The sequence below is a fragment of the Hypomesus nipponensis genome, chromosome 28 (genome assembly GCF_054491055.1).
Source record: "Hypomesus nipponensis isolate SF chromosome 28, ASM5449105v1, whole genome shotgun sequence".
NCBI classification, from domain to species: Eukaryota; Metazoa; Chordata; class Actinopteri; order Osmeriformes; family Osmeridae; genus Hypomesus; species Hypomesus nipponensis.
This window is the reverse complement of record NC_140388.1, coordinates 12987135-13005091: the sequence shown is the minus strand read 5'-3', so window position 1 is coordinate 13005091 and position 17957 is coordinate 12987135. Positions and strand designations below refer to the sequence as shown.

Below are 17957 nucleotides of genomic sequence, written 5' to 3'. Positions count from 1 at the left end.
CGTGACGGCGGTCTCGGAGGCTGCAGCTCAGCGTCTGACGTCCAGGGGGCTCAGTGCTCGCTGGAACCTTCTATAGATGGAGCCACGCACGCCAGCCCACCACAACGCTCCCTGTGTCTGTGCTAGGATCAACCAGCCCCAACCCCAGCCTCTGCCCCTGCCCCAACCCCAGCCTCTGCCCCAGCCTCTGCCCCAGCCCCAGCCTCTGCTCCAGCCTCTGCCCCAGCCTCTGCCCCTGACCCAGCCCCAGCCTCTGCCCCAGCCTCTGCCCCTGACCCAGCCCCAGCCTCTGCCTCAGCCCCTGCCCCAGCCCCTGCCCCTGCCCCTGCCCCGGTGTTGGTAGAGGGGTCTCCCAGCCCAGGATGCAGGGTGCTTCAGCCAGGTTCACCCAGGATGCCCATCACTCAGGAGAACGCCCAGGACCACCTGGGTCTGCTGGAGGACTGGCTCCAGACCCAGACCAGAGACCAGCTCCATGGCAACATCCCCGTAGGGAAACACTTTTATTTTGTCATCAAAAATCTTCTCTTTCATGCTAAAGCCTATTATCTAATTCTTTGCTCTCTATGTTCCCTCCTCCTCCCCCTGTCCTCCCCCAGGAGGGAGACCAGGACTCGTATCAGGAGGGGGAGAGTGACGACGCCAGCAGCACCTCCAGCAGAGACCTGTCCCTCTGCCAGGCTGCCGTCACTAAGCTGGTGGAGTACATCCAGATGAACTTTGTGGAGGGCGACAGCCCCCTGCCCCCAACCCCCACCCTGCCCCCCACCCTGCCCCCCCTCCAGGAGAGGCTGGACTCGGTGGTGAGGGCTGTGTGCCTCACCAAGGGGCCGGGCGACAGGGCGGAGTTTGGCCTCACCTTCGGGAACATCCCCATCTTCGGGGATCCGGAGGGGAAGAGGAGGAGGATGAGGAGGGGGAGGAGGGGCGACCAGGGCCCCCTGCTGGACGTGGGGTGTATCTGGGTGACGGAGGTGAGGAAGGGGAGCCCAGCTGCACGCTGCGGGAAGCTTAAGCTCCGGGACGAGCTGCTGTCACTCAACGGCCAGCTGATGGTGGGCGTGGATGTGACGGGGGCCAGGTATGACTCTCCTCATTGGTTGGTTGGTACAGAAGAACTTCTCATTGGTTGGTTCGAGGAAGAAACACTCGTCATTAGTTGTGAAATCACTTGCTGCCCTCCAACTCACTCAGCGTAGCTGGGGACATACAGAGGTCAGTTCCAGCCTAAAGCTGTCCTGACCATAAATCACTTACAATTTGTCGGCTAATAAATGAACACACACACACACACACACACACACACACTCGTCCCCTGAGGGTCATCTATAGACTCCAGTGGAGTGCAGGCTCCTGCTGTTGCTAGTCCATGTTGCAGCACCTGTTCTGAGTGACACATCCAGGCACAGCTGGCCTGGGAACAGCACAGCCTTGTGTCTTCTGAGCGCTGGGGACGTGTGTGTGTGTGTGTGTGTGTGTGTGTGAGTCTGTTGGTCTCTTCCCCAAGATCTGAATACGACTTGACAGATGTGTTATTATCTCAGGCCTCTTCTTGCAGCATTCCCTTTTCAACTCATGCATATCTGTAAACATGATACGGCACAGAAGTTATATGGTCACACACACACACACGTGTGACCATATAACTTCTGTGCTGTATTATATATATATATATCTCTTGGGAGGAACGGTACTCAAAATAACCAGAACAGCAGTAGCTTATACAGTGATTAAAGACATGGTTACTGGGTAGAAGACAGGAAGGAACCTTGATGAGAAGGCTTTTGGGTTCCTGGAGGGTTAAAGCAGCTTAACCCCCTTTTTTGGAGGATGAAATGTTTGGGTTTGTGAAGTACTTGTGTCCTACTAAACCAGGGCCATATGAGGTGGTTTGAGACCTGGCTAGTGGGTCTTGTATACTTTTTCTGTGATTGAAAGGCTAATCGCACCAAATGCGAAGCGAATTATTCGCACTAATTAAGCAAATTTGAGCTATGCGTTCATTTGTGTTTATTCGCGCAAATCGCTAGGAGCAATTTTCAACTCCAGCGAAAGACGCAAATACCGCAAATTTGAGGCGGGATTTGAATTGACTTTACATGTAATCTCACCGTGAAACACTTCTGGTCAAGTCTCTGACCGCAAGACATCCCTATTGCGTCTGGCCTTTTTCCTCTGAACACTCCTCTGTGTTGGATCTTGGCTCCCCTGGCTCTCTGAGCAAACATAAGACGTCTGGTGGCTGGTTCTCTGAGGAGTGTGACGTGTGGTGACCAGGAGGGTGGCTGCCAGCTTTTACAAGGTCAAAGACTAACTTTAAACTAGTGTTTGGAGTGGCCTACCTTAACTATTGCCAACATTTTCCACAGTAAGACAATGACAAAATGTATCAAGATACATTTGAAGGAAAAAAAAGAAAAGAAATGAAAGTAAAGTATTAAATAATGTTTTGTTCTGTGTGAACATAATTCCCACCAAATTCTTTTTGGATGTGCAGCCAAGTGGTTTGACTTCAGTCCCACATGATCTCTTAAAAGGCTGTGAATCGTATAGCAGGGCTCCAACTCTGTGCCTCTAACCACCAACATCCCAAGCAGTCCCTCTGTGCTGCTCTGTCGGGGTGAGGCATCAAAGCTGCTCTGTGTCTGGGCTCTTGTACCTGGTGTTGTCTTAGAACCTGATACCTCCCCCATCAGAAGTAGCCCTTCCCCGGCCAGTTAGCTGCTGTTTCAGAGAGATGGAGGGAGGGTGAGGGGGGGGGCTGGCTACAGGGAGAATACCTCAACTGAGGAAGGGAACCAAGACAGAGGGAGAGTAGACAGTTAGAGGGAGAAAGAAGAGGGAGAAAGAAGAGGGAGAGAGAAGAGGGGAGGGAGAAGAGGGGAGGGAGAAGAGGGGAGGGAGAGAGGGGAGGGAGAGAGGGGAGGGAGGGAGGGAGGGAGGGGAGAGGGAGAGAGGAGAGGGAGAGAGAGAGGAGAGGGAGAGAGCAAGGGAAGGAAGTTAAAAAGATATTTTAATGCCGATGGTGACCATAACTCAAGAGAGGGATTCATAGTTTGTTCCTGTTCATGGCTCATTGCATCACCACTGACACCCTTTCCACCTCCACCCCCCCTCACTGTCACCCGCTTCAGATCAGATATGACCGTACAGTCCCCCATCACACGCAGACTTCTTAAGGCCCCCATCACCCCGGCCTCCTCGCTCCCCCTCTCTAAGCCCCAGATAACAGCTTGCGTGGGGGTCTCATCACCATGCTGGTCCCCCCCCGCCCCCCAGGTCCTCCCAAAGCCCTACAGATGGACATGGATTATACTGGTGCAATCCGGATTGCCAGGTATTATTGTGTCTGGATGCTGAAGCACCCAGTTATATTTTGTTATTTTTGCCCAAATTAAATTCCTTTGTACGTAGGTTTCTGGGCTGGGTTCAGGGGGAGGTTCTTTAGTCTCTGCCCAGGAAAGTGAGAAGTCTGTGTGTAGGGCTGGGGTTGAGGTTTAGATGGTTTGTGTGGAATACTGAATGTTAATCTGTGAGGAGGTGGTTGTGAATGAAGCCGGTGAAAAGTGCAGTTATGGTAAGATGTTTGGCCTAGACTGGTACTTAGAGGGTCAGACTGGGTCATCAAGCTGGGTTGGTTTCTCTCTCTCTCTCTCTCTCTCTCTCTCTTTCTCTCTTTGTGCTAAATCTGTATGGAATTTGTGGAACTTGGTGTTCAGATTGAATTTACGAATTTACATTTGTTTTACAGTCGCTTATTTCTTACTGAAGTATTCAGCACAAGCCAGGCACTGTATTCACCAAACACTGCAACTGTGTATGATTCAAAGACAGACTCTTTTTACACACACACACACACACATTATAATCTGACTAATCTACCACAAGTCCAGCTATATGACATGTCACTTCTTGTTTTCTTCTCCTTTTGGAAACACTCCAACACACACATCATGAACTTCACCAAGAACCACAATGACTTGTAGAAGCAGAAATGCCACCATTATGTACAAGCACCGCCTGACCAAACTAAATGTTACATATCAAAGCATTGAAATCCCTGTTCTCCAACATACTATCTTTGTACAAAGAAATAGAAAATAAAGACATCACGTATCGTCACTCCATGCCAATAAACATCCTCAAAGTTGCAGGGATGTATAATATTCTAGGATGTTGCCAGACAGAACTGTTGTGTTTCAGCTGTGGCCACTAGATGGCAACAGAGGATAGCATCACCCATTCTGACCCCTGGACCTCACTTACACTATCAGACATGTACACAAACAAACCAACAAAGAAGACTGCCTCTTCATCTCCACTCACAAAACAATTACTCCAGAAATCAGCTTATACTAAAACACTCAACCCTCCTGTATCAATACAAGCAGAAACTGCATCTTCTCAATACTGTCAAATATTTTGGTCACTGTATATTTATACATGGCTCTGACATGTGACATGCATATTTGTTTCTGCTGACTGTGTGGGGAGTTATGAAGGATGCCTGTGTACTCCTCTTGGACATGTTTCCTGAAATGTGTGGAATGCCACACTCGCTGGTCACTGTGGCTACTGTTCCGAATAAGGAAGATAATCAGTCGGTTGGTAGAATACAACATCTCTATGAATGTAGGTGTAATTAACATGAGAATTGTATACCGTAATGTTATGATTTTACCTTTCTCAGAACAGTATGCCCAAGCAGAAAGAGAAAACTTCTGATTAAAAAAGTCTTATTGACTTATTTGTGTAGGTCAGCATGGTAATGTTTTATTATTAAGTAAGAGGTTCAAACACAATGTGGAGTGAAGCGCTGCTGTGATTATTTTGAGGCGAGTGTCAGGTTACTGAACGTGATTTTGAATGGATTACATCAAACATGTTTGTTATGTAGACAAGACGTATGGAGGATGCCTGGATAAAACATGTCCAGAATAGATGGTTGTTGACCGTCCTTCAATAAGAGTGATAAATAAACCAAAACCCATTTGTGATACATTATGAATTATTATAACCATCAGGGATTGCTTGAGACACAAGTTATCCTGGGTTTGGAATGTAACTTTCTTTGTTTACGATGTTCATATGAGCTGTACTTCTTTAGGTCCCTCGTTTGACAGGGCTGTGAGAGTGAAAGTTGACAAAACACACATCACTGAAGTGCTTTGAGCACCCAGACCATGAGACAGGTCAAGCTGTTGTGAATCTCCAGGATCACGTTGTCAAGACATCTGTCTGCAGTTATTTACTAAGAACAAGGTCCAGCGTGATGACAAACCAGTTAGTTTCAGCTCAGGGCACTTTGTGTCATTTAGTGTGACAGAGTGCTGTGCCGTATTATGCTGGGATGAGGGCAGTATGACTGCAACCAATGATTCCCATGGAGATAGTTTTACCCATCAGTGGATTATTCCTGTAGATGTTCTGGGTTAAGTAGCATGGTATGACAGTGTGGTCAAATGTTGTGGCTTGACGTTGACTGCTTGTGTAACATCTAGTCTATGGATGATTGAACAGCCTGCTATTAATGTAGCCTTTCCTATGTAATTCTAAGAACTTTAATTTATAACTGCATGTAAAAACATCTTATATACAGTAGTAGTAGCCTACCCATGTGTAACATATCTTCAGCCCAATTCCAACATAAAATAATGGTTAGGTTAAATTGGTTTGTAGATTATTATAATCCAACAACCTCACAGTTTTAAAGCGCCATCGATCTCTACCATATTTTTGGATGTTTAGTCTAAGTGTCCTGGAAGAAGAGAGGGAGAGCGAGTTTTACATTAGGCTGCCAGTGATTGAAGACGCGAGAGGAGGCGGAACGTTAAAAACCGCTCAGCGCTACTCATCTCAGTCTAGCCAGGATACACGGGAAAACGGTTTGCAGCGACTGAAAATGAAAAGCCGCAATGCCCATACGCCTAACTATTGTTTTGGATGACTTCATGCCAACGCTTAACGACTTTCGGCTCTCAACATGCTCCGACTTGATTCACCTTCCGAAGAATAGTTCGGTCGAGCAAGATAAGAGACTATTACTGCGTCCTGGATAAACGCCTATAAATTGCGAGACCGCACATACTTTTGACTGGCTAAATGAAGTAATCTTAAAGACGTTATGGCTTGGATACGGTGTTTGGGTGTACATGGTTCCACTATTTTGATTGTCTTCTGGTGATTAAAGCTATTATCGAACTCATGTGATTCCGAACTCTCATCTCGGATTAGCCTCTTGCCTACTGGCTGTCACCGCAGGACTGCAGCGGGGAACCTGGGACTACAGGATGTGGTCCAAATAAGATTTTTTTCAGGTAGGGTCGACTTTTACTTTTAGTATGCTTTTTTGCAACAGTTTTACCTGCATGTCAGCTAACCACTTAGCTACTGTCAAGTTTCCGACACATGGTTAATTGTAAAACGTTAAAAATAGCGCAGGTATATTTTCATATAGTGAAAAACATTTTTGGTAGCCTACACAGTCCCCATTAATCTAATGGGTGTACTGCTTTTGATACACTTACGTGTTGATCATGACATTAATGTAGATTTGTAAGCGCCCAGTCATTTCACACGCGAGTCGCTGACGGCTACAGTCATTATCTATTTACGTTCTTTTAAGAAGTTAGAGGTTCTATTCAAGTCACGTCATATTTTACCAGGAACATTGGCTTCCTGATGTGTTCCTGATAAATGTTCAGAAGTAGCTGAAAAAGACGTCTATATATTTTTTTTTCTTCACTGTTATCCCGAAGGTTGAGGCACCAATCAGATGTTTGAGAACCCCAGGGAAGTTGATCGAGTATTTTTGTAGTTCTGGCATGTGAAGACTGTTTCCTGTTATTGCCCTTCGATTTATAAAGGCAGGTGCTAATGAGAGACAGCCATCCATGTTCTCCTACATGCAGGGACTATTCGTATCCTCTGCGCTGTATGACACACTTATGGTTGCCCATGGTGAGGTAATTGAGGCTAATCCGTCTTAACCTGCCCTCACACACACTACCTGGTTCTAGATATACCTGCTTGTGGTCTATTTGAGGCTCTTTGGCCAGAGAAGCAAGGTTCCCATGACCACTCAGTGACTTGTGATTATTTGTAAATAGATTGTAAATGCTCATGATCAAGAGTCGTTTCATAGGTTGAGGACCTGCGAGTCAAATGCAAACCGAGGGACCCAGAGATGTATGGATCTCTGGCAGGATGCAGGATGCTGGATGCAGACAGCTGTTCCCTGGGGAGATGCCCCCCCTGTCACTGATTAAGAAGCCCCCTATAGATATCCAAATGTTAATGCGATCCCACCCACCAAGCATAGGTCACTCTAACAGGCGGAGCCTTCTAGAAGTACTGTCTGGAGCTGGTCCATGCCTGCCCACAGTTCCTCAGACTGAGCGCGCTCGCCTCAGGGATAAGGAAGGACTCTGACTGTCCTGAAACACAAACAAGTTTGTTGTCTTAAAAGTATTTAGCGTCAGTAATTTTTGGGGCTGTAATTGCATTTCTGAAGGGTTCTGCAGTGGGTAACGTTTCCCCCCCCCCCCTCCTTGCCTCCAAGCTTGTTTGAAAGTGCTGAGCATACTAGTTCCTGTACTTGGTTCCTAACCACACTGTGGAATGTCTTTACTGGTGGAACCAATCAGGGCAGGGTGCCCATATGTTTAGCAAATGGAGTCTGGAGGAAGGAGTGATGTTGATATTCTCAGAATTTCCTGCAGGTGTACTGAAGGGTTTCTCTGGTGAAATGTAGCCTCATGCAGGCTGCTTAATAGCTTCTGTATTGGAATTCAGAGTCATGCCATATCTATTCAGGTCACTGCAATGTCTCACTGGAATATCCTGAAATGACATTATTGAGATACTAGACACTTTTTTACATTCAAACGTTTCCCCAGCATTGTTTTGAATGGTTTTAAGGGGAAGATTATTGCTAAGAGCTGTTCAGTATTTTAAGCTATAATCTCCTGCATTCATTTATGCAGTTTCCCCTCATCCCTGATCAACGTTTGTTATGGGAGTCTGTGTACTCAGTACTTCATCTGAACTCGTGATCTTGTCATTTTGTATTCCCTTTCTGAGCCTTTCCTTCAGACAATGAACTCAGTGGTATATAAAGTTGGCTTTATACTTCCCAAGAATGTCTTTAAGATGGAAACTACAGTCTGCCAGGACAGCCTTTCACTGAATGTCGTGTTGACGGAAGTCTTCCTTAGCTTTAGGTGAGCCTGCTGCTACCTCCGTGCTTAGGTGATGAATCATTCCCAACAGTCGTTGAGGTCGTGTCACACTTGGTGGGTTTGTTCTGTGTTGGTTTTGTGATGGTGCTTCTTTTGTTTATACAAACAATAAATAATTGATCCGCCCCCCCCCCCCCCAAAAAAAAAAAAGATGGATAAAGATTTGGCTGCACCAAGTTTACAATACCTTGAGTAAAATAATTGTAGGTTTATAAGAACTAGTATGAAATGAAATGTGTTAGTGAAGATACACCAGGTCAACTGCACAGCATTTCACCAACTTGAACCAGATTTAGGAGTTTGTGCAATGTGGGAAATGTCAAAATGAAGTATTTGTTTTGTTAATTCGTCAAATTTAAGAAGATTACCTTGTTTCCACTCATGTTTATACCATGCGCTGTATACTATAATGCACTTAAGCAAATCCAAAGCCTCTATTTTTCTAGGACTTCTTGTGTAATGTAGGAGCAAGTATGAGAACCGACCTTGGAATATATAATCTGATATTTTTCTGTCACAAAAAAGCTTGTGAGAATGTGTTTAACCTCAGAGCTTCAGTGAACCCACCTGCTACGTGTCCTAAGGTCAACAGACCGATGGTGCAGAGTCAGACTTCACCCCTCTGTTACCAGCAACCCATAACATCTTCCATGTGTTTGCTGCGTGTTAAAAGCCCTACGTACGGTGTTGGCATCCTGGCTTTGTAAGTCAGCAGTCTGTCCAGTTGTGGTTATCATGTGCTGAGATGAGAGAAGGTTCCTTTTTATTCCTGAGCAAACAAACTCCTGTTCCACTCCCCCTTCTCTGGCAGGAACACTAACATCTGCTTTCAAACTGAACTATCTCCTGGGCCGGCTGCCACTGTTTTCTCTCCTCTATTCAGGACTGTCGATCGGCGCTCTGGAAAGTGGAGAGGTCGATGTATTTTATCATCCAGCTGTTTACCCCCCATGGTCTGAACCTGAGGCCAAGTACACTTCACATGTTTATTGTGGCTCATTCAGGACTAAAATCTGCAGCATGTGGGTAGGATGATTGATAGCTATGAGTTTCCTGCTAAAGAGCAGTTTGTGTATCAAATTAAGTCTCAACACAGATTTCTCATTGTGTTTATTTACTCTCTTTGAAACCAAACAGTTTTCTTGTCCATGGTTACATTACCAACGTGTAAACTCCAAAAGAATGTTTTAAAAACTAAACTTGATAAGAAAGCTAATTTTGTATGTTCATATTCTTACCCTCCACGTCTGGAATCAGACTGAGAGCATCAGGCCTCCTCAGTCTGCAGTTTGCCTTTTTACTATGGCCCATTAGCTTTTACAGCAGATGAATTCCTTGTCTGCTTGCCAGCGCTGAGATGAGGACTTGTTTTTCTTCTTGTTTGGTCTTTATCAGATGTAGATTTGTGTAGCGAACACATGGGCATAGACAGGCTGAGGCATTATGCTGCCCTCCCCTGATCCTGGGAGTTTATTGTGTAGAGATCAACACTGCTCTCCTCTGAATGTGCTGGGAGATGTTGTGGATTAGCCCCCCCCCCCACCCCCCGTTGGGTGGTCTCATGCTGCGTTCTCTTGGTTTCTGTTTGGACAGCATCATTTGTGATTGCAACTTTTTTTCATGATTTGCTTTGTTGTATTAATAACATTGTTAGTTTATAATGATCAGTTAATTGATAAACTACCTCACTGTGTCTGACATGGTTTTGCTTACAGTACATCTTATTCTTTGCACGGTTTCACACTTGCTGTTGAGAGTAAAGGGAATTCATATTCCAACTGTCACTATCCTCAGTGTGTTATGTTATACTTTTGAGATTTGTTGGATGAAAGTCTCATTCGGTCTCTGAGACGAAAACTGGGGTCCCTCGTTGGCAGAACTGAAGCAGGGAAACATCCATGCAGGAAGGGAGGGAAGGATGGAGCGAGATGGTTGAAAGCATTCTTGCTTAATTTCTGAATACCACAGGGGAAATACTAACCTTTTAAGAATGCAAAGCTCAAGAGTCAGCGTATAGGCATTCTGTCTCAGGGATAGTCCACCCAGAGACCTTCAGGATCCCCGTTCAGTTGCAGGAAATGGGGACCATATTGTTGACTGTCATTCTCCGATCAGATTACGAGTTTGCCTTGAAGTTTCCGGTATTCTTTAACACCCTGGAGTTTACGTAGTAGGTTCCTCATATTGGAAGAGTGGTGAAACAAAATGACTTCAACTGAAATTGCTAGACGTCTCTCTGGATGTGTCATACAGACAATGTTAGTTTCCCCCGACAAAACTGTCAGGAAACAAGCCATGCCAGGAGAGTGTGTAACAGCCTGGGCCTGTGCTCTCAAAACTGGAAGCAGAAAGTGGAGGGATGGCAGAAGTGGGTCAGTAAATTCCATCACAAAGATATGAAATGACGAGCAACAAAAAGAGTCCTTCTGTTCTTAATAAAAACCCAGAAACCATGCAGTGACAGGCAAACCATGCAGTGACAGGCAAACCATGCAGTGACAGGCAAACCATGCAGTGACAGGCAAACCATGCAGTGACAGGCAAACCATGCAGTGACAGGCAAACCATGCAGTGACAGGCAAACCATGCAGTGACAGGCAAACCATGCAGTGACAGGCAAAGCGAAAAGTATATTGAAGCAGCAAAAGGCAGTTCATGTGATTCTTGATTTATTTCAAATCAGTAATGAGTGCCTTCTAGTGTCTGCCATCATTAAAGACAGAAGATGGGAGGATGAGTGGCACAGTCATATCCTCCATCTGAAGTGGAGGCGAGATATTGTTGCAGGAGGTAGAACTTGTAAAAAAAAAAAAGGCATTTTTGTTTCAAATGTTCTTCCATCTCTCCACAGACATTGAGCACAGTTGCCATAGGTACAATCTCTACATTCTTGCACAGAACAACATAGATTTTAGTTAGATGATCTGGCCTTCATCACATCATTTGTCTTCTGCATCATCCATTTTATGCTCACTGGAAATAAGACTTGTGTTTAGGTAACTGTCTGGGAAGAAATCTCTAGCGTTTAATATTATGACTTATTTGCCCTACCTGCTTTGCTATTTTCATGCCGTAACAATTTTGAAGAATTTGAGTTTGACACTGCCTTTGAGGGCAGATGTTGCTCTGAAACTACCCCTTATCAACCTCCTACCCCTGTCATTATCAACTAAAGTATTCTTTAAATTGAGCTGTCTGTCCAGTCATTTAGCAATCATCACACAGTCTTGCTCCCACTAAGAGACCTGCGGTGAATCATCACAAAGCTTCTCTTCTTCGTGTCTGAGATGGATATTGTGACGGCTTACTGTTGGTATGCAGTGTTTGTGCAATATTTATAATCCGAATCTTAGTTTCTGTCTACCTTTTGTACTTTTTAAGTATTCAATGAAAGATTTAAAGATGAATGGATGAACTGGTGAAATGCCCCTTTTTTGTTATCAAATGTGTTTGTAGCCCTTCTTACACGCAAGCATGTCACAGAGGGCTTCACATACGCCCATAGAACTGCCCCTCAACCAACCTAAACCCTCAAGGAAGACAAGGAAAGACTCCCAGAAAAACTCCCAACGGGAGAAAAAAATGGAAGAAACCTTGGGAGGAGCAATTCAGAGAGGGATCCCCTCCTCTAGAGATGGTGGGTGAGAGAGAGGAGCAGAACACAAGCTAAACATAGTCCTACATGTTATGAAATGAACTTTAGGTTCTTCATGATGAATACGTTCCTCTACTGTTATAATGGAAGATCTCATTTATAAACTGGCTGGAAGTAATTTTGAGGTTTTATTGATCCTCAACGAGAGGAGACTGATCAAATCACGATGAATAATAATATCACTCACTCTGGTTTAGTATGACTCCTTTAAGGTGTTTTTTTCCAAAAGGATGTTTATCGACAGACTTTCACAAATAATTCTCCAGCAGCTACAGAACTGTTTATTCTAGTTTTCTATCTCCTACAAAAAAAGTTTTTTCGAAAAGAGAGCTTTTGCCTCTGTCAACCATTGTCTGTCAACCCTTTCAGGGGATGTAAGCAAATGCTTTGTCTGAACTGGTTGCATCAGCGGCTGTCAAAGTAGCGAGTCAGGATATTGGCGTGCTGTGGAGAATAGCCTTCAAGGGCTTTTGTTCTGGCGGGATGCCTCACCAACTGTGGGAAACATGCTCTCAGCGTCACTGTGGAGTAGTCCCAGCTACCAGGGCCGGCTGGTGTGCAAGGAGGGAACCGTGTTCTGCTGTCAAGTGTCACTCAGAAGGATGTTTGGGGAGGGTACTCTCGTGTTTGGGGAAATCACTCTGACTGAACTGGATCCCTGAGTAGTTCTGTGCCATTTCAAGGTGTGCAGATCTCCTGTTAGACTTTCTGTATTTGTGCGTCTTCATTGTCGGAATCGTGTGATTTTTATCTCTCCTTGTTTAAGTGTGATTGTGCGTGAACACATCTGTAGTTCAATATCGTTGTCCCTATTTAGCATGTTATGATTTTGTGTGGGGTTGAAAGTGGAACTAGCTTCCTCCTGATCGTGCACTGCGTGTTGTGAAAGGGAATTTACCTTTGTCATTTTAATGATGTCCTCTTGCAGTACTTTACTGAACGCATCTTTCTTAAAAGTAAGGTGTGTGAATGAAGCATGCATTCTGCTACTGTCACAATCTAAGTTACATTACATGGAACCACTTTCCATAGTAGTTAGTCAAGCTGGTTTGCAAGTTAGTAAGATGACCACTAGAATTTATTAGCTTGCTGAAAACAATCAAATATACCTCTTGATATGGTATCAGCAGATGTGCTACGAGATCTATTCTGAAACCACGACCAAATTGTACCTGTTTAAACAGGTTGTTTTGCTGACCTGACACAAATCAGCCTTTAAATGAGCTTGCACTTTGCAGAACTGATTTACAGTGAGGAACTCATAAGTTTAATTTGTAGCTTAAAATAAAGACGTGTATGCAGATTCCCCTTTGAATTACAAGCATTTGCAGCAAGGCGTGAAGCAGCAGGACTCTGCAGGGTGGTTATGATTGACTTGCCGAAGCTGACAGCCAGGGCTGATTTAGCAGACGTTTCTCCAGTTGTTTATCTTACCTGCTAAGTATGAAGAATTGAATTAATATTTTGTTTATTTCCTATTCTGTTTTCCTCCATGTGCTTGTGTCCAGCCCTTCAGCATGTGATGTGTCTCCTCTGTGCTCCACAGTTACCTGGCAGACCAGTGCTGGAATGGTGGCGTGGTCTTCCTGATCATGCTGCGAAGGATCAAACGCAAGGCCCCGCCCCCTCCGTGCAACGGTAACGGGGTTTCCGGGGGCAACGGCGTGACAGGCCGAGCGAGCGAGCGCCGTGGCAGCACCTCCTCCGACGCCCCCGGAAGCCCCGCCCTCAACGGCAAGCGGACGCGCAAGTTCGGGGTCACGTCCCGCGCCTCTGTCTCACGCGACGATGGGGGCCATGACGACGGGATCCGTGACGACGGGGGCCGGGAGCTGGAGAACGGGTTTTCCCCCGCGCCCTCTGGTGACTCCTTGCCATCGCAGGACGGGCCGGGTGGGCGGGGTTTGGCGGTGGACACGCCCACGGGGAAGGGGCGGGTGGAAGGGGTGGGGCTGACCCCAGGGGGAGGAGTACCCCAAGGGGGAAGGGTTCCCCAGCACCTGCAGAACGGAGGAACAGCGACCCTTCCTACTCGCTCCCACGCCCGCCTGTCAGAGAACTGCCCAGCTGAATCGCCCAGCTGTGACACAGCTAGCCAGGTAAGTCAGAATCATAATAATGATAGCCCAGCTGTGAAACAGCTAGCCAGGTAATCAGAATCATAATATTGATATAGAATCTGACAGCAACAACACTGACCCTTCAAGAGCTATATGGATGCTGCATTGTGTTGTTAACTGGTGATGGATTTGGTTCTAATGTAGACCTGTGGGTTCAGTTTGATTGGTCGTGTTAGATGTGTGTTTGTGTGCCCCTGCTGGCTTGGTGATACAGGCATCTGCAAAACAGACACGCTCGCTTTAAAGTGCTGGGGTTAGTGTCCCATCTTTGCCATAAAGAAGTCAACCACAGATTATAGCAGAAGTAGAATGACCCACTTACTCATCCTGTTATACTGTGGCCATAATCTTCTAGTGACATTCAGAGTTTATGGGACGTATGAGTTAATATTTTACATACATTTCATTGTTCTTTCAATGGAGTTCAGCTATGATGCAAGTTGTCCACTGTTTCTCCTCTTACAAACTTACTACAACATCTGAATGTTTTTGTAGCTTTCCCACACCTTTTAGGAAAGTCAAACCATGGAATGCAAAGCTACAGCTGTGTTTGCCAAGAATAAATCTCACAATTTTTGGGTGAACTACACAAACTACACATAATATCTGCCAGGGACCCGAAAGATCTTATAAAAGATCTTATAAAAGATCTTATAAAAACATGTTAATCCTTCACACATTGTCCTTCACTCCCATTCATGAGTCATTGGTGGTGACTCACCGCTTGCCAAAACAAAGATGGAGGCCAGATCGATGGCATGGCTTTCGCCTTAACTTCGCCTTTATTCACGTGTGGATACATCTGAATATCCAGAACACCAAATGAGTGTTTGAGAAGCTTCCAGTCACCTGTCTGCCATCAGGGACCAGTGATAGCCAAGCATGCACAAAACCCAGCCAGCTAATTAGTACCTTGATTTTTAACAGCACAACCAAGACTATTTCTATTTGGAGCTAGTCAAAAACGGTAGCATAACGTACCGTGAGAACGAGAACATAGGAATTAAAAGTCTTTCAAGTCTCAGCCTGTAGCCACAGAGAGAGGATTCATTTACAGACACCACCAGGATCTCGTCCCCTCAGGGGTCAAAGCGGAAAAAACTCGTAAAATAATCGTGTTGGTCTGCAAGCCAGCCCAGCCATCTTGCAGGACTCATAACGTGAGGGTTCTGAGTTGAAGGAGCTCCCCCTTTTGGGATGTTTGCGTGTGTCCTCCCTCGCCCCAGCCTCTGACAGGAGAGAGACCAGCCTCGACAGGAGAGAGACCAGCCTGGACAGGCAGCCAGGTCTCCGCCCTGCAGCTCACACCAAACACCTGCTTACCTTTTGTCTTGGAGCTGTTTTACTGGTTAACCCAAAGATGCCCAAGAAACAAAGCTCGTAAACACACGTGGTGGAAATCCTTTCTACTGTGAAGACGTTAATGTTCGGTTGACATCTCGGTCTTTTTCATGAGAAGAGTACATGTTAGGATGACATCTTGGTCTTTTTCATGAGAAGAGTACATGTTAGGATGACATCTAGAGGAGACGTCAAACGTTTTTATTCATAATAAAATAAAAGAAGTGTATAACTCTTATTTATTATGTGCCACATACTCCAGACACCAACCTGTGATTGTTGCCAGGGCTGGGAACCTGGTATTCACTGTTCCAAAAATCTCCCACACTTTCTAATTTTAGACCTTCTCCTCCTCCTCTCTCCTCCTCCTCTCTTCTTCTCCCTCTCTTCTTGAGAGGGAGGAGGCACTGTTTTCAAACCTGCTTACCCCCCTCCCCCTTCCCTCTTACCTAGATAGTCGTCTAATTGAACACTTTTGATCTGGGCTCATCAGCATCAGAATGGAGAGGCCCTGCATGTTGTATTCATGAGCTCAGAGCTCTATTGTGGCCGGACGAGGGGGTTTTGTAATCAACACAGCGGCGGAGAGAGGCCCTCCTGCTCATCATATGGTGGTGATGACAGCCGGACATGTCACCTCATCAGGATACAGTAAACCTTGTGAGGCTCTACGACTTTAGTATCTCTCAGTGAAATCCCGTTTTGGTCGTGTCCCTTCACGTCGTAAAGCACCGAAGGCACAACACAGCCGTACTAAGCAGTGTCGTGTGTTGGTTGTGCTGGATGGTCGTTTGAACTTGTACTGGGTGTAGAGAGAAGTGGAAATTAAACTTAAACTTACTGTGTGAATAACAGCTTGATAGCTATATTGTCTGAACGCACTGTTAAAAACAATACTGTGTTCTACATGGGGAGTTATGGTTTGTAAGGTTGGCGCTCAATATCTGTGACATTGTTTTACCCTAAACACGTGTCACCTGGGTTTCCCAGGGGACAGATGTTGGGGTCCCTGGTCACTTCCCTCACACAGACGTCTCAGGACTTAGCAGCAGCAGTATTATCTGTGTTCTGTCATGCTGAACATCAGGTAGTGTTCTAATATATAATGAGTCCCATCCCTTATCACAGGCCTACAGGCCGACAGGCTTGTTTTCTTTAGGGAGGTGGTGGTTGTGGTATTCTGTGTTGTGACTTTCAGCTGGAAGTGATGTCGAACCCATGCCAGCTGCTGCAGGTTGTTTTGGCTCGGGGATGTGATGTGTGCGAGGGCTCCAGTGTGTCAGTGACATCCTCCTGTGAGGACCGGATCAGAACATGTTTCAGCTTCTTCTGGGTTTCTGCAGGATGTCTTTGTGTCCCTGGTCCATTGTCTCAGTGAAGTGGATGGTTTTGGAGCTTAAAGTTGCAGTTTCTCTTGATACGAAAAAATAGCAGGAAGTGTTTTTAAATGTAGCATTACATGTTTTAGTTTTTATTGTATTTCATTCTTTAATTAGTCAAATATATATTTGTCTATAGATTATTGTTAAGTTGTTAATTGTGCACAAATCTGTATACTGTGGTTGTGTGTGTGTGTGTGTGTGGCGTTCTGTCAAGCTAAAGCTGTCACACACAGGTGGGCATCACTCGTTATTTATAGACTCCCCCTGAGGAGAGAGGCTGGATCTAAACCCTTCTCATCCAAGTAGGAGACAAACCTCCAAGGCCCTTTGAATTATGAAACTTTATTTAGAACAATCTTTGTGTATTCTCTTACACACACACTCACTCTAGGTGTGGTGAGACAGGACACTATTGTCTATTTCTACATTTGTCTATTTCTTACTTTTGTGTATTTCTACATTGTTTTTTTTTCTCCACATGGCTTAACTGTGTCTCTGCTAGTCCTCTCTGTGTCTCTGCTAGTCCTCTCTGTGTCTCTGCTAGTTCTCTCTGTGTCTCTGCTAGTCCTCTCTGTGTCTCTGCTAGTCCTCTCTGTGTCTCTGCTAGTCCTCTCTGTGTCTCTGCTAGTCCTCTCTGTGTCTCTGCTAGTCCTCTCTGTGTCTCTGCTAGTCCTCTCTGTGTCTCTGCTAGTCCTCTCTGTGTCTCTGCTAGTCCTCTCTGTGTCTCTGCTAGTCCTCTCTGTGTCTCTGCTAGTCCTCTCTGTGTCTCTGCTAGTCCTCTCTGTCTCTCTGCTAGTCCTCTCTGTCTCTCTGCTAGTCCTCTCTGTCTCTCTGCTAGTCCTCTCTGTCTCTCTGCTAGTCCTCTCTGTCTCTCTGCTAGTCCTCTCTGTCTCTCTGCTAGTCCTCCCAGAGGACACTCTCACGTGTCCTCTGTGTGTCTGCCCGCAGCCCAGGGAGAGCAGCCACATCTGGAAGATGCACATGGTGAAGGGTCAGGAGGGGCTAGGCATCCAGATCACGGGGGGGCGGGGCTCCAAGCGCTCGCCGCACGGCATCGTGGTCGCCCGCGTGGAGGACGGTGGCGCCACCCAGAGGTGAGCGGTACATTAATACTGTTATGTGCAGGGTACTGTGTGTGTGTGTGTGTGTGTGTGGTCAGTGTCTCCTCATGCATATGCGCCCGTCTGAGGTAACTGAGCGCTCTCAAGCAGCCGCAATC

The 17957-nt window shown here is 45.8% G+C and overlaps 1 protein-coding gene across 1 annotated transcript in view; it reads left to right on the top strand.

Annotated features, from left to right (window-relative positions):
- The first annotated feature begins 393 nt into the window (after window positions 1-393).
- Window positions 394-17957, top strand: part of pdzd2 (PDZ domain containing 2) — a 40659-nt gene continuing 23095 nt past the window's right edge. The window contains exons 1-4 of the mRNA XM_084694950.1: window positions 394-489; window positions 600-1081; window positions 13442-13994; window positions 17687-17832. Of these exons, the coding sequence (XP_084551076.1) occupies window positions 394-489; window positions 600-1081; window positions 13442-13994; window positions 17687-17832 (1277 nt within the window). The remainder of the gene's footprint in view (window positions 490-599; window positions 1082-13441; window positions 13995-17686; window positions 17833-17957) is intronic.